Source organism: Hypomesus transpacificus, unplaced genomic scaffold (assembly GCF_021917145.1).
Source record: "Hypomesus transpacificus isolate Combined female unplaced genomic scaffold, fHypTra1 scaffold_134, whole genome shotgun sequence".
Lineage (NCBI taxonomy): Eukaryota > Metazoa > Chordata > Actinopteri > Osmeriformes > Osmeridae > Hypomesus > Hypomesus transpacificus.
The window spans coordinates 332,633-355,266 of record NW_025813710.1 but is presented as its reverse complement, the minus strand read 5'-3'; the positions used below and the strand labels follow the sequence as shown (position 1 = coordinate 355,266).

At 39.3% G+C, this 22,634-nt stretch overlaps 2 protein-coding genes across 2 annotated transcripts in view; one reads left to right on the top strand and one right to left on the bottom strand.

The window, feature by feature from the left end:
* The window catches only part of LOC124488380, a 232,287-nt gene that overhangs the window by 135,742 nt on the left and 73,911 nt on the right, over nucleotides 1–22,634 (top strand). The window lies entirely within an intron of this gene.
* The window catches only part of eed (embryonic ectoderm development), an 86,521-nt gene that overhangs the window by 32,792 nt on the left and 31,095 nt on the right, over nucleotides 1–22,634 (bottom strand). The window contains exons 5-8 of the mRNA XM_047051046.1: nucleotides 20,563–20,688; nucleotides 20,138–20,219; nucleotides 2,242–2,333; nucleotides 2,026–2,159 (exon numbers count right to left, since the gene is read on the bottom strand). Of these exons, the coding sequence (XP_046907002.1) occupies nucleotides 2,026–2,159; nucleotides 2,242–2,333; nucleotides 20,138–20,219; nucleotides 20,563–20,688 (434 nt within the window). The remainder of the gene's footprint in view (nucleotides 1–2,025; nucleotides 2,160–2,241; nucleotides 2,334–20,137; nucleotides 20,220–20,562; nucleotides 20,689–22,634) is intronic.

The window sequence follows — 22,634 nt, the reverse complement described above, 5'->3', positions numbered from 1 at the left end:
GACGGGCTAGTCTTTCAGGCGGCAGCCATGCTAGAAATCGTCATAGTAGTATTTTCGTAAATGTATAGTTTAATTTTACATGAAAAAACTGAAAGAGGGAAATGTTATGACGATGTGACTATTGTGAAGACAGGCAGGTGGTGAGATTTTAAAGTAGGTTGCTGTAAAACTTTGATTTGTTTACTACATGAGAGCCCCGTCAGCCTCCATTGACGATTGTGGCAGCTGTTGTCGATCTGCGTCTGATGAGTATTTTCTTAATTTTGTACCAGGGTCAATTTTACATTAAAATGGAGAGCAGTGTTATGATATAAAGATATGGCGATTGCGAAGACAGCCAGTGGGTCAGCACATTTTTGTGACTTGTGTAAAACTTGGAATTTGAGTGGGACCTCGTCTTGTTTTGAAGTTAGCCTCATTCAGACTTGGTTCGCCCACTGGCAGTGTGTAGTACAGTAGTAAGCTAGTACTGTCTTCAATGCCTCAGCTATGGCTAAACTTTAATATGTCAAAAGAAACGTTCTAATTTCCGGCGCTTTCAAACAATCAGTGAAGTGTGGCTAGCAACTGCAGCTAGCTTGCCTCTAGCAAACTTCTTTTGAATTAGCCATGTCCCCTTAAATTCATGTCAAACGTATTTACGTTTTGGGGGGTATATTTTCAGTTAGTTTTAATTTGTAACTTGTATAACTGCATGCTCTTATGGGTCTTCCCTTTTGGCACTTGTTTAATTTTTTCACAATGTATGCTTCATGTTTTGGCTGCTTGCAATGTTTGGGACTACCTCGTTGTTATGATCAGTGACCTATGCTCTTTTGTAAAGCTCTCTCTTGGCAGTCGCTTTGGATAAAAGCGTCTGCTAAATGCATAAATGTAATGTAATCTTGTTGGAATGTTCGAAATCGCATATATGCAACGTTACGCTGTAAGATCACATATGTGCAACGCTACTCCTTAACGGGTTAAGCAACATGGAGCAAGCCAAAGAGTCGGCTGTGTGGAGATATTTCACGATTGCCACGCCAACTAGTTCGTCGGCTGTTTGCAATGTCTGCAAAGTAAATGTTGAGGGGTGGTGGTAGTACTGCAAAGTACAATACTACCAATTTAATCAAGCACATCCAAAAGCACCATGCTAAGGAGCACGCCAAATTCCTGCAGCTCAACAAACCAAAGGAGCAGGAGACAATTACAGCCCAGCAACTAACTTTGGCAGAGGCACTTCAACGACGCGAAAAGTTTCTGACGGAAAGCTTGAAAGTATTGGCAATAACAGAAAGTTTTTGAATTAATTGTTTTAGATGCTCAACAAATGTCAATTGTTGAAGATGAGGGCTTCGGTCACCTACTGGAATACTTAGAGCCAAGGTACTCTCTTCCATCACGCAAGTATTTTTCAGAGACCGCACTGCCAGAACAGTACAAAAAAAGTGTGCAAACATCTCAAAAGAGATTAAAGATTTAAAGGCAATGAGCTTCACTACAGATATATGGAACTCTGCTGTGTGTCCAATGTCGCTTTAAAGTTTAACTGTCCATTGGTTGGACACGAGCTGTACACCGAACGGTGCAATGCTTCAAGCTAAAAACTTCCATGGTTCACACACCAGCGACAACAAACATAAGAATTAAAAAAATATATTTTTACATGTTTACAATGTTTGGTAACTAGTTGAGTACTATTGTATTGTTTGACCAATACACTTTTGTTTCTACTGCTACATTTTATTTATTTTAATAAGTTTGATAACATTCCATTTCCGAATAGTTTTTTAAAATAAGAAATAAATAAGAATTCAATACATTACATCTATGTTATTTTGTCGTAGTTCAGAAAGTAATGTTTAGTTACGAAAGTCTGGTGCCTTTAGTCTCTTCCACATGGTGGAAGGTATACAGTTTATTATTAATTCAACAATGGTATCGGATCGGTGTTGAGTATCAACAGATACACGAAGCCCAGGCATTGGTACTGAAAAAGTTGGATCGGTGCATCGCTAGTACTGATCTAAATTATTTTTTTACCTGTTAGTCTTTGAAGGGTTATACTCATAGGAACCATGAATAGCTCTCTGCATCCTTTCAGAGTTGATCCTCCAAAGCTTCAGAGAATGGTCCATTCCACACGACATAATTTTTTCTCCCAGAAGATCAAAATCCTTGAGGGAAAGGTACAGTAAGCTTTTTTCCCCCACATGAAACTGTTTTTTTTTTTTTTTTTACAAGAAGACCCGTACTCACTGCGCTGAGGACCTCATCCCGATGACCTTCTACACCACCAAATATGGCCACCAGTGTATCAGTCTGGATGTTCCAGAGACGAAGGGCATGGTCTGCAACGGCATATCCATAAGTCATTCATATCACAAAAACATATCATATATTAGGTATAAGATATATTGATGACATTAAAAAAAAGTCAACAGTTATGTATATTTAAACTAGAGCTTCAACGAATAGTCGACAAAATCGACTACGTCGATTGTGAAAAATTGTCGACGTGGATTTTTATCGTCGACGCGTCATATATTATATATATATATGATAAAAAGATTCAGAGCTGCCGGTAATTTTCATTCAGCATTGCAATGCACTACCGGAAGTGCAGGGGTTAGTATCGCTTAAACTGTCCCACCAAGGCATAGACATACATACACCAAGGCAAAGAAGAAGAACGTTTTTGAATCATGGCGGAACAGAGTGTGGGAGAGCTGAAACAAGTTAGACCGAGAGCTTCAAAAGTCTGGGAATATTTTACCAGCAGAGCAAATAAAAAAGTACAATGCAACATCTGCAAAATGGAATTATCATTTCATTCCAGCACCAAGGCAATGCATGAACATTTGAGACGGAGGCATCCTGGAGCCACCACGTCTTCTCCTGCTAATGGTTAAGTTAAAGTTAAATGTCTAAAGTTAAAAGTAACGTTAGCCTTGTTAACTTATCGTAAGATTTACACTTACATGTTGGAAAACAAAACGTCTCATGGAGGATGCTTGCTAACGCTATTTCAGTTATTTTACATGCAATGTAGTTAATCACTGAATTATCAGAACGTCTCATGGAGGATGCTTGCTAACGCGACTTCAGTTATGTTACGTGCAATGTAGTTAATCAGTGAATTATCAGAGTAGCCTGTCTTTTCGTTCGTTCTGAATAGTTAACCACCTCCACTTAGCATTCGTCAAACTAAATATTGTGGAAAAATAGTAGTACTATAGCCTACATTAATTAAAACTTTGTTTGCACTTCACTTTTAAAAGCATTTTTGCACTTTAATTTGTATTACTATTTTGAATATTTATAATGATGTTTTCATCATTATAAACTCCTTAGAAGTTTACTACCAACCTAATTTCTAAAAGTACCCTTCAATGTGATTAAACTATTGGAATGTACATATATACACACACACACACACACACACACACGTGTCAGTGGAGGCTTGTCAGGGGAGGATCGTCCTCCTCAGTGACATTTCTTAAAATGACAAATTGTGAAACTTTTGAAAAGTTACACATTTTAGATAAAACTAAACATTAATGTGTCACCACCCCCCCCCCAAAAAAACCCCCACAATATTGAACTGTAGGTCCACGGTAACTCAACAGCACTCTCTGTGATAGAACTATGTACATCCGGAGGACAGTTAGCATCCGTCCTCCTCTGGCTGTATTTACTTAATGCTGGTAAATAATACTACTTCCGGAGGACGCCCTCCCGCTAATCAAAGCTTTTGCAGTATGAACTGACATGCTGTTCAGATGCAGTTGATGTTTAATAGAGACTGAGAGAGTGATAGTTTAGTATTTTAGTAATATTATTCAATTCAAATGAGGTATTTTGTGTTATAGGAGACTAGGGAAGTATATATTTTTGGGGGGTTTTAGAAATTTGAATGTGTTCAGTTGCTGTTTTAAATTTGCGTTGCCATCATCTGTAGCATCTAGTAGCTAGCTGCGTGTGCGAGAGCAAGCACTTTTCTCCTCCAGAATGACTAACCCTACATAAAATGTTGTGGATTTAAATGAAGAACCCCTTCTGTTTTTGGCCTACACGGAATAGGCGAGAACGTTAGACGCGAGACTATAAGTGTTATAAGTACAAAAGTTTGAGGGGTACTGTACTGCGACCTTAGGAACATCGGCAACACAAAGGCAAGGGAAAAACTGGATTGACCACATTTTCCTACCTGGTATTAATAAAGTTATCTGTATCTTGTTTTTCCTTGTTTTTTACTTTTTTTTTAGGTAAGATTGTCCCATGCCCGCAGTGATTAGGTGCGTCTTTACCTCTTGGTCACCTGGCCCGTCTTTTATTTTCATCCTTTGTGTTACGATCGATAGGCTATACAGTATGATATTAATGTACTAATTAGAGCTATGGAAGATGGGGATAAACTTCAGATGCATTACGTTACCCTTTTTAAGTACATTTACAACAGGTTGCCAATCAGCTTATTGCTAAAACAACTTTTTTCCTCCCATCTTCCCCATTTGTTTTAGTCACCAGCTGCAACTGATATACATATATAATAGGGCTGTAACGATTCGTCGACAATAAAAAAAAATCGACAAATACTTCTGTTTGATCTCATAGGACCTATTTTAAGTGCCTGCAATAATTGATTTGACCAGTGCGGCGCTGTAGCGCTAGACTAATGCGGCCCTCCCGTATGCTATCCAATAGAAGAAAACAACGGTAAACATTTTACGGTGCAAACGGGCCTGAGAAAGTCTTGTCTGGGAAAGATTCACCAAAGATCCAACTAAAAATACTGTTATCTGTAATGTGTGCAAGGGGGAACTTGTTTTCCATGGTAGCACCACGTGCATGCATGAACATTTAAAACGAAAGCATCCCCGCACTAGAGGAGATGGAAACGGCAAAAGGTGTGTAGGCTCAAGCTGGATGGCTAGTTAGCTACACCAGTTGATAATAACAAATTACGCAGTATTTCACGTATATTAACACCGTAGCAACATGTCCACAGACAGCAGTTAGACAGTTCAGTGTATACGACCATTGTAATGAGACAAACAAAAAGCCAGTCCAGAAATTATACTGTTACTCACTGTTTTTCATTGAACAGAACCCTGTTGTCTTACAAGAGATATGTTTACCTTCCTCCTTTTTTTTTGTCTGAAAAACAACTGACCTATTTTTGTTTATTTATCTTTTATATACTTTAAAACAACATGATTGAAACAATGCTTATAGAGCATTTTTGGGTTGGAGACAATTGGACAAAAAGAGATGTAATCGCCTGTTCAGTTGGCTCAAAGTGCAATACAAATATTTTTTTCAAAAGCTGAAGTGATTTCTTGGTTTTATTTATTAGTTAGAATAAGTATAACTCAATGTTTTAACAAATTGCAAAAGCTGAATAATCGTTCAAAGCATTCTGATTAATCAATGAAAAAATAGATGATTAGTCGACTAATCGATCTAATAATCGTTAAATTAGTCGATTTTCAAAATAATCATTTGTTGCAGTCCTAATATATACACACACTACATATCCCTCTGTTTCTTAGGCCGGAGACAGCAGAGAAGGTTTGTTTTGTGATCTGGCCAATAATCTGGACATAGATATCTGTATTAGGGCTGCAACTAACGATTATTTTGGTAATCGACTAATCTATCGACTTTTTTCGATTAATCGACTAATCTAATGATTATTTCCCCCCCCCCCCCCCCCAAAAAAAAGAATGACAAAATGTTGAAATTTGAATTCAAATGTATTTGAGTTAAAAGTTGTGTAAACATGTAAACATAATTATAAATAATCAAAATAGTAATACAAATTAAAGTGCAAATATGGTTTAACATTTACATGGTAAATGTAAATGGTATGGTTTTAAAAGTGAAGAGCAAAATTTGTATTAATGTAGGCTATAGTATCATATTTTTGTATAATGCTAGAGTAGATCTCTCGTAATTGTGTTGATATGAAATTATTATTTTTCCACAATATTTAGTTTGACGAATGCTAAGTGGAGGAGGTTAACTATTCAGAACGAACGAAGACAGGCTACTCGGATAATTCTCTGATTAACTACATTGCACGTAACATAACTGAAGTCGCGTTAGCAAGCATCCTCCATGAGACGTTCTGATAATTCACTGATTAACTACATTGCACGTAAAATAACTGAAATAGCATTAGCAAGCATCCTCCATGAGACGTTCTATTTTCCAACATGTAAGCATAAATCTTACGATAAGTTAACAAGGCTAACGTTACTTAGACAGTTAACTTAAAGTTAACCATTAGCAGGAGAAGACGTGGTGGCTTCAGGATGCCTCCGTTTCAAATGTTCATGAATTGCCGTGGTGCTGGAATTAAATACTAATTCAATTTTGCAGATGTTGCATTGTACTTTTTTATTTCGTTTGCTGGTAAAATATTCCCAGACTTTTGAAGCTCTCGGTCTAACTTGTTTTGGCTCTCCCACACTCTGTTCCGCCATGATTCAAAAACGTTCTTCTTCTTTGCCGTGGTGTATGTATGTCTATGCCTTGGTGCGACAGTGTAGCGATACTGCCCCCAGCTCTTCCGGTAGTGCATTGCAATGCTGAATGAAAATTACCGGCAGCTCTGAATCTTTTTATAATATATATATATAATATATGATGCGTCGATGATAAAAATCCACGTCGACAATTTTTCACAATCGACGTAGTCGATTTTGTCGACTATTCGTTGCAGCTCTAATCTGTATCCTGTTCTCTGATTTACGACTACTGGCCGTTGTGTTTCATAGTCTTGATGCAAATGCAGATTAAACAACAGTGAGTAGATGTGGTAAACATCTATTTGTCTTATGACCTATTGTCTTATGATAAAAAAAATTATGATAATTCTTACGATAATTTTTGAGTCAACTCAAAACAATATTTGGCTCCTACGCTTATTGTTTACTGACTTATCAAGATTACATAATATCACAATTACAAAGCATGGCTGCACATGGGTTTGACCTTAATGTCTTTTTTTTACAAATAGCTTTTAAAACAGTTAAATATGACTCAATTTATACAAAAACTAGAATAAATGTAAATGTCTTGTTAGTGCCATTGATCCAAGCATTTTACCAGTCTGTGTCCTTGTGACTGACCTGTCTCACATAGAAGCATGTGAAATTATCATTAGAAGTGTCCATAGGAAAATCTGCCATATGTAGATCTTTATAGTTATCAAGTTTCAGATTCATTTGAGACCATATGATGATGCATGTTATTCCGTACGTCCTTATATAATTCTCTATTTGATTAAAAGTACATCTCCTGATTGACTGTGAAACTCCCATCAGGGCACAGTGTTTCACACACATAGACTAATTTGTGGCGGTGCGCCACAGAATCAACACCGGCCGCCACATATTGCGTTTCGTGAAACATTTTTTTTATCGCTATTTAGGTTGAAACACGCAGCGTATTTGTTCAGCTGCATTTCCTTTCACCTGCTTTCCCTCCGTCTCTTTGTCACGCATGCGTCTTTATCACATATGCACACAGTCACAACGTCAGCACACGTTAGCAACAATGCATACATATGCCGTTTTAGTAAGACCGACATTTATATCAGCGAGCTTTCAGCATTAGTGCCGTAGCTAAAAGTTGAGGAAAGTTGAGGCTACTTTTCGCTAGGTACCTTACTAGAAGGTTCCCCTTTGTTCTTTTGGTGAGAAGTCTCAGGAGCTAGCTACTTACCCGGCGTCCTGGAGCCGACCAGTTAAATAGTTGTTTAGCACTATCGTGGCTACATGCATAATGCAGAAATGATATGTTAGTTGTTGTTAATTTTGTGAAGGTGTGAATCATTTTGGATTAATATTTAATGTAACAAATTATTAACAAATTAACTGTGTAACGAATTATTAACGAAGGAATTATTACAACTCCCCCCCCCCCCCCCCGGTCTGACAACCCCCACCCCCCTCCCCGCCACAACTAGATTTCGAATCTGTGGGAAACACTGAGGGCACTACTGCTTACACCTCCCTGGAGACATGCCATGTGCCCACTGGACATAATGACTACAGATCCGTTGCCCTGATCTCTGTGGTAATGTAGTCTTTTGAGCGCCTGGTGCTGGCACACCTTAAATCCATCACAGACCCTCTACTGGACCCCCTGCAGTTTGCCTACAGAGCCAACAGGTCTGTGGACGATGCAGTTAATGTGGCCCTCCACTTCACCCTACAGCACCTGGACTCCCCAGCATCCTACGCCAGGATCCTGTTTGTGGACTTCAGCTCTGCCTTTAATACCATCATCCCCGCCCTGCTTCAGGACAAGCTCTCCCAGCTGAAAGTGCCTGATTCCACCTGCAGGTGGATCACAGACTTCCTGTCTGACAGGAAGCAGTGCGTTAAGCTGGGAACACAAGTCTCTGATTCCCGGTCCATCAGCACCGGATCTTCCCAGGGCTGCGTCCTTTCTCCTCTGCTCTTCTCCCTGTACACCAACAGCTGCACCTCCAGTCATCCGTCTGTCAAACTCTTGAAGTTTGCGGACGACACCACCCTCATTGGGCTCATCTCTGGTGGAGACGAGTCTGACTATAGGTGGGAAGCGGACAACCTGGTGACCTGGTGCAGCCAGAACAACTTAGAGCTCAATGCTCTCAAGACAGTGGAGATGGTTGTGGACTTCAGGAAGAACACAGCCCCATTCACCCCCATCACCCTGTGTGACTCCACAGTCAACACTGTGGAGTCCATCCGCTTCCTGGGCACTATCCTCTCCCAGGACCTCAAGTGGGAACTGAACATCAGCTCCCTCACCAAGAAAGCACAACAGAGGATGTACTTCCAGCGGCAGCTGAAGAAATTCAACCTGCCAAAGACAATGATGGTGCACTTCTACACAGCCATCATTGAGTCCATCCTCACCTCCTACATCACCATCTGGTATGCTGCTGCCACTGCCAAGGACAAGAGCAGGCTGCAGCGTATCATCCGCACTGCGGAGAAGGTGATTGGCTGCAATCTGCCTTCCCTCGTGGACCTGCACACCTTCGAGGACCCTGAGGCGAGCGAAGAAGATTGTGGCGGACTCCTCCCACCCTGGACACTCCCTGTTTCAGTCACTCCCCTCCGGCAGAAGGCTGCGGTCCATCAGGACCAAAACCTCACGCCACACAAACAGTTTCTTCCCTTCCGCTGTTGGCCTCCTCAACAAGGCCAAGAGTTCACTCTGACTTTAATGACTTCATGTCTAAAACTATTTGCATTTTGCACTACATTCAATTCCTGTAATATTTGTATTTTATAATGTAAATTGGCAACTTATATTTTATTTTATGGCAATTTTTATTTTATTGTATATTTTATTTTATTTTATTCCACTGCCAGTTATGTATCCTTAGTATAGACCACATATTTAAATTTAAGATTCCTATATGTTTATTGTATGCACCTTCCTGCCAAAGCAAATTCCTTGTCTGTGCAAACTTTCATGGCGATTAAATCCCTTTCTGATTCTGATTCTGATCAAGACTGTAGTACTCAAGGTTTCCCTCACACCTTCAAAAACGTAATAATTTTTAACACGAGTAATCATATTGCTATAAAAAGGAATTGAATTACACAATTTTGATGTATCTTCACTGTTGAAATGAAGTTAAGTGAAAACCAGAACCAAGAATCCAAGACAGCGCTAGATTTCAAAGTCCTACTCCTAATTTAGAAATCACTCCACCTTACCTCTCTGGTATCCTCACATCCTATCATCCAATAAGGACACTACGATCCAATACATCGGTTATCTGGTGGTTCACATAATATAAAAAAAACACAAAACTGTGGAGGTTGGGGTGTTTTCATACAGAGCACCTCCTTTACCTGGCTGCTGTGAGGATGTGGTGGTCTACCAGAGTTTAAAAAGACATCCGCCAACTCAGATCACTTAGTTGAACACTAGATATGTGTTTCAACATCCATTTGCTAATTGTTGTAGAGAACAGGTTTAGCCTATGGTCTTGCACCTCTGAAGGAGGGGATCCCTCACATAATTTCTCCTCCCAAAGTTTCTTCCACAAACAAATTGATGTTAAATCGATTTTATATATATTTATGGCTGAGTGGTTAGAGAGTCTGGCTATTAATCAGAAGGTTTTTCGTTCGATTCATTTATTTAGAGGTAGGTCTTATGCTGAGTGGATGTCTGTGTGAGTTAACTGCTACCTACCATCCAATCAGAAACACCAGCACTTCCCCCCACATTACTCAATTTCAATACAATCATTAGTATCGTTTCAGTATCGAGTACAGCAATACTACACTTGGTATCAGTATCAAACAAAAAATGTTGGTATTGTGACAACCAATGTTCCCTCAAAAAAAAATCTGCACTGAGCAAATTGAAATCTGTCTGAGCGCAAACCTCAGTACTCTGAGCAAAGTTTGCAGAGAACTCCGCTTGCTTCTTCGTAGCTAAATATATAAGAAAGCTTAACCAGCCTTCCTGGACCATTGCTTGTGTCCATTTGAACGATTTCATCAAGCCATTTGTGTTTAAATGTTTTTTGGGTGCCTGTAAAGGTAACGTTCCTGATTTTCGTTGCCAGTCAAAGCTTGAGCAGAGCGCCAGGGTCGTCATTTTGTTAAAAGCTTGTAGTCTAGAGTGAAATTGAAATGTATGAATTGGGCTTCGCCGCATTTGGCCGATCAACTGATCATTTATTGGTTTTATAAAATAATTTAAAAATATAGATTTTATTTTGTGTATGGTCTTAAAAATCTAGTGCGCGGGTCCTTCAACTGGTCTGCGCGGTCACGCAGTTTAGAGGGAACATTGATGACAACACAGAATATACCCATAGCAATAAAACAGGAACCGGTCATAAGAGTGCAAACAGACACTGCAATGGTCATCTAACTGCTGAAGTTGAGGAGGCTTGGAGTCTCTGGACCAGGTGTGATGCTCCATACGTCGATCTCGATCTATCAGTCGATCTCAAAGGTACTGTGGGTAGATTGCATGACAAAAAATAGACGCCAGACTATCATCCATCCCGTCACTCGACTGATATACAGGGCAGCCAGTCAGATGACAGACTTTTTCCTGACACGTAGCGCCTTTTTTTGCGCATGCGCAGTGAAGAAAAAAAATCTGAATATATCGGACCCAGTCCGTAGCCTAACAGAAACAGTATGGCACTGACAGCCATAGTGATCCTACTGTATGTGTATCACCGTACTGAAGGGCATCATATCTTTCGTCATGAATGTTGTTACTGCTTGAGTAATTTCCACGTGCCATTTTGTGAGTATGTTATTATTTAGTTAGGCTTTGAAACATTTCTATTAGTGATCCTGTCGGGTGGTTTTTGGCTTAATTGACACACTGGTGTTCAAATGGTCACCATTTTAGCCATTCATCTTCATTCATCGTACATGGCTTTGTGATGTTTTTTTAAGCGCTGAATTAGGTTGGTGGTGTTGCACCGCGAAGTAGCAACGTTAACCAGGTAGGTTTTGCACAATACTTGACACACACACAACTGACTTACTCAGCCTCTTTGACACTCTGTAGCGTCAGGTTCGACCCTGAGCCCATTGTACAGGTCAAGTGTACCGTGCCAAGTTGATCATTCGTCTTTAAACTGCTTACTCTCCTGTGTCATGTGACCAAAGTGAAATCGCAGCCTTTGCGGTAAAAAATCTTGTCACATTGCAATATTATCACAATTGCAATTAATTGTTCAGCCCAACATTTAGGCCAGGTAATCTAGTTGTCATATCAGATACACATATCAGGGTTTTTCCTGCATAAAGTAAGATGTCAAAAGTTTGTGCTGCTTCAAGCTCTCGACAAAACTGACTGGTGACTTCATGGAAGACACAATATTTTAACCTGTTTTCATTCCTGTCAAATTCAACAAAAACGCCTAACTAAGGCATATCGAAAGTAAATTTAAAGCTGTCCTTGAACAATTTTGAGTATTTGCATGGTTGTGCTCTCTTTTGAAAAGGTGAGACAAGTTATTTCTACTTTTGTCAGGATCCCTGTAAGTCCTACTGGTTTAGAATAATAGAAGCTTGAACACAAGGAAAGTTTGTATTTCCACCTGGATTTTGGTTTGCAAACAGATGCCTGAATAGGCCTATAGGTGGGAGGTATTAGCTGGAAGACACAATGGGACAACAGCATAAAGCCTTACCTAATCCAAGGCAAAAGTCATATATAATACCACAATATATTTATATTTAAAAAAAATCTAAGGGTATATCCAGGTGTTTTCTAAAAGGGCCTTGTGGAGACTCCAAAAGGACCCTTGGTAAACAAGGTCAAATACTTAAGATAAAAAGGTAAGTAGTGAGGTCAACAAGACCACACAGAGCCAACATCTTGCCACACCTGAAGAGTGATTCAATCACATCAGACAAACCTAATCAGCCTTTGTGACACCCTCTGTATGCTGATTACCCACCAAACGCCGATGCAAAGGAACCATAGAATTGGGGGAGGGGGACCTCCCCAATCTCAGCCCTCCTGCTAGCTTGCAAGCTTCAAAGGGCCTGCTTGAAACAACACGTGTCCAGCAATGATTTGCTATCCGTTTTGGCGGCAGTTGAACAAAGAACATACCTTAATCATAACTTTTGAGGAAAGTTCTTCAGACTTCACCTATACCACAAGAGTACAAGGTGGAGGATTATGAGAGGGCTATTTGTGTCATGTTTGTTACTTTGTTTTAATGTTGTGTTCACTGAAATCTTGATTTTAGTAACTATTCCTTCTTACTGAAAGATAACCACATCATTCTTGGTATCTACACAAAGCTTACATAATAAAACAATCATTCAACTATATTTTGTAACTGTACCAAGATGTCCACAACAATATTTGAACTATCTTATGAACCAGCCAGAGACCAGAGACCAAGGAAGGAGGGGGGGAGTTGACAACCCAGCTTCCCCCAATCAACGTCTGACCCCACACAGGTCCTCCCTCGAACTCTGAACTGTATAAAACTCTAATATGACCATCAATCTCTGACTCCAGCGAAACCAGCGTTCCAAAGGACGTCCCCCAAGCTTCTCCTGAGATTCATCTTTATAGTGAACACGTTACCATCTGGACGTTTTAACAGAAGATCAAAAACGCAATTCTAATTGCGACTTGACAGATCCCGCAGACTCAGTCACATGCAGCGCAGCCGCGCTTTGACTTCAGATTCTTCAAATGGACCTTTGCCACGAACCAGCCTCAATCTCATTGATCAACCCCTGATCAAACATAACTATGGCTAACGCTCTTTCCTCCCCGACATGGCATTGGCGTGAGCTCTGTTTATGATTTGTAAGGATGTAATCATTGACTGTACAATTTCTGTCTTTAAATTAGACCATTTCATTCTGTTCATTGAAACCAATATCTCCTATCAAACCCATAATCTAACTTGTTCATAAAATCTGTTTACCATACTTGGAAGAAATTCATTGTAAAGATTCCTTAAATTTTTTCTCCCGTTGGGAGTTTTTCTTTGTCTTCCTTGAGGGTTTAGGTTGGTTGAGGGGCAGTTCAATGAAGCCCTCTGTGACATGCTTGCATGTAAAAAGGGCTATACAAATACATTTGATTTGATTTAAAGATATTTTGACGTGCGTGTTCACTGATGTTACGATTGGCTCTACACTTAGAACAAATTAATTCCTAAAGATTAGACTGATTATTACATGATAAATATAGGATTCCCTAATGTCCTAAACCAATATTCGGGTGGTGCCCCGAAACTTTGTGATAAATTAAGTATTTCTATTTGTAACGAGGAAACCCTGCTACCGGTATTACTTTTCAAATTGTTGTCTCTAATTAAAAGTGGTACTTACAACTATCATATATCATAGCTTAATCCCCCATTAAGTATTGCTGAAACTAGGGATACACCGAATCCAGATTTTGGGGGTTCGGCCGAATACCGAATCCTCTGGTTAAGATTAGTCTGAATCCGAAAATGAAAACCAAATCCTATTCCCATCCTCAGTCAAAATAGGCAACATTATGCCAGGAATACAAGTGGGAAAACTATTTTGACAATTACCATATGGCCTATGTTTTCTCTTATTCAAGATTCAATTAAGATCCAAAATATTACCCTTTTAGATTTCTTGAATTTCTTTCGGATGTTTCATACGCAAATGTTTTAACAGCGGATATGTTGTGTATTGTTTAGGGTCCTTGCCACCACGAGACAAATCGGCATTACAAATTAAACATCGTATTAAGCTCGACTTGAATCGCCTTCTTTTGACTGAAAATACTGCCAGACAACGTTCAATGCAGCCTACTGCACCGAACCCCGTCAAAAAGCCCAGTAATCGTACAAATCCGAATCCCTGATTCGATGCATCCCTTCCTGAAACGGAAGCATGAACACATTAGTGCTTTATCTGATTCACCAGTATTGACACAGAAAGGGGCTCAGATGGCTGAGCGGTTAGGGAATCGGGCTATTAATCAGAAAGTTGCCGGTTTGATTCCCAGCCATGGCTATTTATGGATGTAATCAGAGATTTAGTGGGGGCTAAACGCACGTAAACGCCGTTTACGCACCTCCCGAAATTCGGAAATGGTGTTTATCCACCTCTAAATTGTGGATATTGCGTTTATCCACGTCTAAATAGCGTTTATGCGCGTTTACTAAATTCCCTGCACCTCGTATTCTGCTGTTGGAATAATCCGAAATAAATTTGGTGTAATTTTAAAACACCTGAGACTACATTTCATATTGTTTAACATATAAACGCTGTAGTCTGAATCATTTCATCTGCGCTGTATGGTCTGTGACCCTCCAATCAATGCGTTGCGGCTGCGGCAGTGACACCAATCAGGATCCACGAATGTATGTACACACAGACGTTGTGGATTAGTCTATAGTAAAATTCATAGTTTACCCACCCTTAATTTTGACCTCTAAACCACTGGATGTAATACATTGTTTTGGACGGAATACATACATGGTTGGATAGTTTGGACCTTTGGGAATGTAACCAGACCATTTTAGCCAGACCTTATTAGGTGAGTAGTCACTGTTTGCTTTTGCTTTGTTTACATGTTGGTGGTTTGACAAAGACGTTGATTGCTGCTGTTGCAACTCGATCTTGAAATGGTTTATATCAATAGAACCACAAGAATCGTAGCTTTCCAACAATATATGGCATGTGTAGCAGTCAAAAATTATTTTGGTATGAAGTGTAATTGCTAGCTGGCTAATAAGCGTTGCTATTGGTGGATTTCTGTCGTTTAAAACTGCAACTGCGGCATTACGCCAATGTGGTGGCGCTGTATTTTAATTTACGTTTACATTTAGTCATTTAGCAGACACTCTTATCCAGAGCGACTTACAGTAAGTACAGGGACATTCCCCCCCCCGGGGCAAGTAAGGTGAAGTGCCTTGCCTGGGGGACACAACGTCATTTGGCACGGCCGGAAATCGATCTGGCAACCTTCAGATTACTAGCCCAATTCCTTAACCGCTCAGCCATCTCCTTCCCGGAGTCAAATGATAAACAAGCACAGTGCACCAGGAACAGCTCTGCCAAAACTGCCAGAGAAAGAAAGGGGCTTCTATTTATTTCCTAGAACATGTCATACGGCACCCTGATATTTCACGGTTGTTCATACAGGTGAATATTGTGTATTTTGGATCCAAGCCAATCCGATTTCATGAAAACGGTTTCCTAAATTAAGGTTACATCCCATCAGGGTAATGTATTCAGCTTTGCTTTGTTTAGCAAAGTTAGCTAGCTATCGGCATAAAATCTGAAAAACAGTCCAGTGTTTCCCCTACCATTGAATTACATTTACATTTAGTCATTTAGCAGACGCTCTTATCCAGAGCGACTTACAGTAAGCACAGCGTGATTTGGCAAAGCCGGGAATCGATCTGGCAACCTTCAGATTACTAGTCCGATTCCCTACAGGGCTCCAGACTAACTTTTTCCCTTGGTTGCACTGGTGCGCCTACCTTTTTTATTTATTTAGGTGCACCAGCACAAAATTGGTGCGTCGCCACAATTTCAAGGTCACCTTTTTATCACGCTCCATATACATTCATATATATTATGTAAATGACCTTAAACAAGAATAAGGTGTAGGTAAATATTGGTTTTGTTTGAAGCACAATTAAACTGTATATAAAAATATTTTCACTGAGCTGCCAAACTAAAACATTGCAAGCAAAATAAAACATTTCAACATAGAAAGTGTTACCGTTTAAAAGTGCTGAACCCTGAACTGAGACCTAACATTTCATGGCTCAAAGTCTCCCCTTTGCTGTCGCATGCCCTTCAGATGGCCAACACCTGTAATTTGGCTTTCTTGCCCTTTGGCCTTGGCTAAACCAGCTTGCCACACTCTCTAGCATCAAAATCCTAGCTCCATGAGTTAGCTCCATGGCCCAGCTCCGTAACTCAGGGGGGGCAATTTATTTTGACAAGGTGCCACATGAGAAACCTGAAATGTGTTGGAGGGCCACATCAACAATAACTTGAACTTAATTCTGCTTACTATTCATTTCCCCCCATTGTAAAAAGCAGTAAAGCATATATTTTGATTAGCTGCTACTGGTTGTCAGAAGAATAAGGATCTTCTGTAAATATTTGTATAAATATTTTGCAAGTTGGTCAACTAGGAAAAGACTATCAAAGTAACAGTAAAAACTAAAATAATCATTACATCAGTGTTTCCTCTTATTTTTAACTAAATCTTCAAACACTGAAAAGTTGTTTTGCATTATGTTAAAGATATGCAATTGATCGACTTTATACAAAAAGCAATACTTTTTTTCAGTTCATTTTGTTCTGTGAGAGGCATCCAGTGGGCTTGAACAAGTGCATCGAAATCTGGCTTAATGTCTGAGGTGGATATGCGAAGGACAGCTGACAGGTGATGATCTGGGTCTGCAATTTAACTATCAAACCATCAGCCCGCGTCCACTGAAGTTGTCAAGTTCTTATTATGTCTGCGTTGGTTTTTTTCTTTAGTCCCTTAGTGCTGATTCAAATTGTTATCCTTCAACACAACGATCTGTTCTCCAAAACTAAGAACACAGCTTTGACCTCAGTAAACAGATACTTAGAAGTCCATGTCTTGTTAAAAACTCAACATTCTGTATCAACCTTTCGTTTTTCATTTTCGAGGGCTTCGAGAGCACAGCCAATCAGAGGCAAAGACCCGCCCCGTCTCTGATTAGTTTAGACCACGATGTGATCCAACCATGAGTGTGAGTTCCGTCACAGAAGAAACAAACGCTTTGTTCCTGGAGAGGCAGCAGATGCGAAGAGGTTAGGTGCACCGGTGCGACCTAGGAAAAATTTCAGTTGCACCCGTACACATTTTGGTCTATTATGCGACCAAATTGGTAGCACGAGCCCTGCCCTAACCACTCAGCTATCTGACTCCTGATATTAGGGGGGCACCCTAATATTTTTTGTATATAGCGCCCCCCCCCCAAAGCTGTTAACCTAGGGGAAACACTGATGTCACAATTCATTTACAGTATGTATCTGAATAATACCGTTTCTTAACAGGGCTTCCCTTCACTTTGCAGCTTAGGCTAAGCAACCTAAGCAACACACACCTGCCGCCTACGTAACTACGTCCAAAAATAATATATATATTCATTTTCTCCCTTCCATTCCAAACCGTGACCAACTCCAGTGTCCCCTCTCTGCAGAACACAAGTCTATCGCACAAACAAGCAAAACGATAGACTAATTGACCCCCCAAAAAAGAGATAGACGACCCCCCCCCCCCCCGCTCTGACGGCATACCCCGCCCTACCACCTTAACTAATTTTCTGCAGGAAACCCTGCTTAAGGTATGAATGTAAAAAGATAAAGAAAAGACACTTGTGCGCAACATATACTTGTTATAGACATTGTTGTAAAACAATGTAAAACATAAGCAAAAGTCCACTGACTCGTAAAAAACAACTCAAAGAAGGCATTACCTATGGAGCAGGCATAGCTGACTGACAAGTGACAACAGAGCTGATCGGTTGACTGTGCTTTAAATATGTAATAGAGGTAGGAGCTTAATACAGAATGATAATATTTGTCATTTATAACCTTGGCATTTGTGAAATGTGTGTATTTTAGTTTTTTTTGTGTGTACGGAAGAATACATTGTTTTACTTGTGTTATACGTTTTACCTTTGAATTTTGCCTGCTCAATCGCGAGTGAGTTACTGTCCTTACCGTTAGTTAATGTTACTACAGCCAACAGTTTACTAGCTAGCTATGCCTTTGTCCCCAAAATGCATAGTCCCTGGATACGAGAATTTACAAAATAGCTCGGTCTCCATATTTAAATTTCCCAAGAATGATGAGATCAGCAAGAGGTGGATAGATTTTGTAAAGAGTCACCTTGATGAATGATGATCACCACCAACATCCGCCTCAGCAGTGAACATTTTACATCGGGTAGTTTTCGAAACTTTCATCTGAGACAACTGGGAATCCGCTGTTACTGGTGAATGGGTCTGTAGCAGTATTTGAACGTTGAGAGATGCAGCTTTCTCGCAAGTGGGTGTGGTTTCAGTGCCCTCAGAGGACATGCCCCCAGCATTTAAGAGAAAAGGGTTACTGCTTGTTTTTTCAAGATTTCACTGACAGATTAGTTTTTGCCTTCAAATTTGGCTTGGTGGTTAGTAACTTTTTTCTGTGGTGTGACAAACTCTGAACATTTACTATGCTTTACACAGACTTAAACGTAAAGAATATTATTTTTACAAAAGCCTTTGTAGATTACCAACCAGTAAGTTATTCATCAAACTAGGGCTGCAACAACGAATCGATTAAAATCGATTATTAAAAGCGTTGGCAACTAATTTCATTATCGATTTGTTGTGTCGCGCAATTATTACACCACTCAATAAGTCGGAGATGTTTGAGTATTTAAAAAAAGTTATGTTGAGCACGGAGCAGAGCGGAGGTAGAGGAAAGACCATCGGAGAGACGTTGTTGAGTAAGTTGTTCTGAAACACATAGCGGAGAAATCAGTACGACCTAAGTCATCCAATCTGTGGGAGCATTTCACACTAAATACATCGAAAAGGTGTGTTAATTGATTGTTAATTAATTGTTAGTTTCATATTCGACATTTGTCTCACATACGGAAGACGCTACTTTGTCGCGTTTGGGACCGCGTTTAGACTACCCATACCATTTAAAAAAATGTATACTTTTATTATATTTTCATGAATATAAAACCTCAAACAGACACCAGAGTATCTTAACAATGTCTGGTATACTTCCACAGCCTTTACTTTTTCGATGAAGTTTCAAATAAAATGATAGAAAATCACTTATCTTTGAAAATAGCTTAATCTTTCCAAATCTTAACTTTTTCAAAATTGTGTCACAATCTGGCCTACTTCCACAACCTTTCAATAAAAAAAAAAAGTTTTAAAAACAAGACTCAAATAAATTGCTCATCTCTGAAAATAGCATTAAATCCACATAAAGATTAATAACTTTTTCAAAATGGTGTGCCAGTTTGTGCACATTCTGAAGATTTTTAGTCATTTCTGTTTTTGAATAAAGGGGTTGGAAATGAATGCTTTTTAATTTTTTTTTATCAGATTCATCGATTAATCGAAAAAAGAATCGACAGATTAATTGATTAATAAAATAATCGTAAGTTGCAGCCCTACATCAAACTAAAACGAACCAACAAGATCTGACTTAATCTACTCAATAGTGCGATTTATGTCACATGCAAATAAATTAATTGTTAGAGATAACACTATTTGCATCAATAAAAGTCTAAATACAAAACAAAACTTTTCGGTGTATATTTATCTAGTAATCTTTCATCCTGATGAAAAGTTCCTTTCCTGTTTACCTGTAGTACCTCCTTTTAAACAACGAGTGGTTTAAAGTGCATACAAAAAAATGATGGGGAAGAGTGCTATGGGAATTTGAGTGGAAACAACTGCTAACACGACAACCTTCAAAGGGTGGAGCATGTTCTCTAAAAGTTAACTTGGGATGTAGAATGTACTCCAAACAAGCTTTTATTACAGACATTCTATAATTGAAAGGCTTATAAACTACTGTCTAATAAAGATATTAATCACTGGAGCACAGGATAAAATAAGAAACTACAGGAAGATTACCTTTGCTGACAGACAGCAAGAGGTTTGGGTCCCTCGGGTGAAACTTCAGTTCATTTATGGCATTCCCGTGTCCCACATAATGCTGCATTGAAAAAGAGACAACAGTGGTAAGAATTAAAGGCATTTTAAAAACACCATGGTATAACGTTTTCCACACTGTGACCAATATTTTCAATGGTTTCTCCCCAATTTCTACCACTCACCAATTATTCTACAGAAATTATGTAAAATATGTATAAAAAAAAAAAAATATATACATAAATAAATAAAATGCAATTCTGGGTTAATTCCAAAATAAAATGCTTATGGCTGTATTTAATTCCTTTTTAATTACAATTACTTGTTTATTCCACTTGTCCATGTATATAATTCTAACAATATGGGCTTCTCAGTTAAATTGAGATCTTTACTATGTGACGACTCACCTTGATGCATTGCATGGTGATGTGGTTGATCACTCTAATGATTCCACGTGATCCAGCCACTGCCAAGAGGGGATGACTTGTACTTGTATCAAATGTCCAAGCACAAGTGTAGAAGTTCTCGTCTGCCTTAATGCAACATCAGTCAAGCACAACACAATTTTAAACTGCTGGGTTGGTGTGCCTGTTGGTTTGGGGCCATTGGGGGAGGGTAGGGCTGGGCTGGGCGGTAGGGCCTAAAATGTTTATCACGGTATAATACGTAAGCACTGACGGTATCGGTATTTATCACGATATATTAGTTATTCTTAAAATGTCATGACAATGCAATCCGAACTGCAGCGGCTAATCTACCGCACATGGACGGATTTGGATTGGGTAACTCCAGTGTGTCACTGTCACAGGAGTTGAATTTTCAAAATTTTGCAGCGTTGCCACGGAAGATTGACTTCTCAGTAGCCTACGCGTTCAACAGTAGCCTACGTTTATGGGATCGCAAAAAAAACTGTTAAATATTTGTAGAGTTGGCTCTAGCTATAAACAATGATTACATGGCTGAATACTTGATTCTGTTGGCCTACAAAAACCATACATTTTACAATTCTAACCAACCTGGCATTGGATTTGTCAAACGCATTCTGGTAGATTCATTTTCGCGCACATGCATGGCTTTCAGGTGGTGAAAAAGATTGTGTTTCCACCTTTGGCTAGCACAATTCGACGACACAACTTACAGAGTAGGCTACTGTTTGTTGGTCGATGTCGGATGACTTGAAACCAAATCATTTCCAAACGACAGAGGGCTCAATTTTTTACCAATTCTTCTTTGTCCGGCAAATCAACCCCACTGGAGATATTTTCAGACATTATTAACGCTTGCCTACACTTGCCAACAAAAGCAGTTTACTCATATGAATGTTTGCTTCCTGTGGAGTTGCGCTAGCTTGTTTGTTGACTTTCATTGGCTGGCACAATGCGTGCAGCGTCCATGCTGCATGTTTTTTTTTGTAAAAGATACAAATTTGAACTAGCCCACTAGTCAGTATCACTTGACTTATATTTTATACCAAACAGAAACACTTTACTAACAAATGTATTAATATATTGTGATATCCATGATGTGGCAAAATCCATATCATGGCACAACGCAATACCGGTATTTTCGTTCATACCGGTATACCGCCCACCCCTAGGGGAGGGGCAAGTCTGCATATCAAAAACCCTTGACACTGAAGCTGTTTTTGCAAAGTTTTCAGAGATCATGAACTGTTGGCAGCAGATGTTAAATCTGCTGGTTTGCAGCTAAATTGGAGCTTGAAACTCAACTGAATTTTTGCATTTACAAGGGGCAAAGGGGTTTAGCCACAAATGTATTTCTATGTATGACCACAGGTGTCCTGGGCAGCATTGAAGATTTACTGAAACTTTAGCAACAAACATTAGCATCATCAATTAAATCAGCAATATTGAAAAAATAACAATAAAAATGTTGACACCAAAACAGGTTTAAATACAGTATATAAAAACACAGCATTCCTCTACAAGGGATACAACTCCTTTATTGATTTATTACTCCTAAGTTTTAATCTACAGTACTGTATGGAAATGCATGCTTCCCACTAACAGAAATGTGAGAGCAAAGAGGCCATACGTCGAGACAGTATTCTAGGAACAGGTTACATTAGGATTTATCTTCTTAGTTGACATAAGGTGTCCCATCATTGGAATACAGCTCTGATTAGTGAGTTATCATTATTAATAATAAATGAAAAATGAGCCTGTGCCAATATGCAACATTACTGTTTACTTAACTATCACTGAGGATTTATTCATGTGCCATATCCATGACGTTTTGATCAATAGTCTAATTTGTAGGGCTGTCCCCACTCAGTCGATTAGTCGATTTTCTGGTCAATATGCTCACGGTCGACTAAGATTTTTTTTAGTCGAGCTGCCGTATGGCAGTGTGAGATCTGATTCCCTCTTGTGTCATCATTGCTGAATTAACTAAATGTTCTACAGAAATTGTAGATTATATTATTTAAGACAAATAAACCAACTTTAAAAATATATAA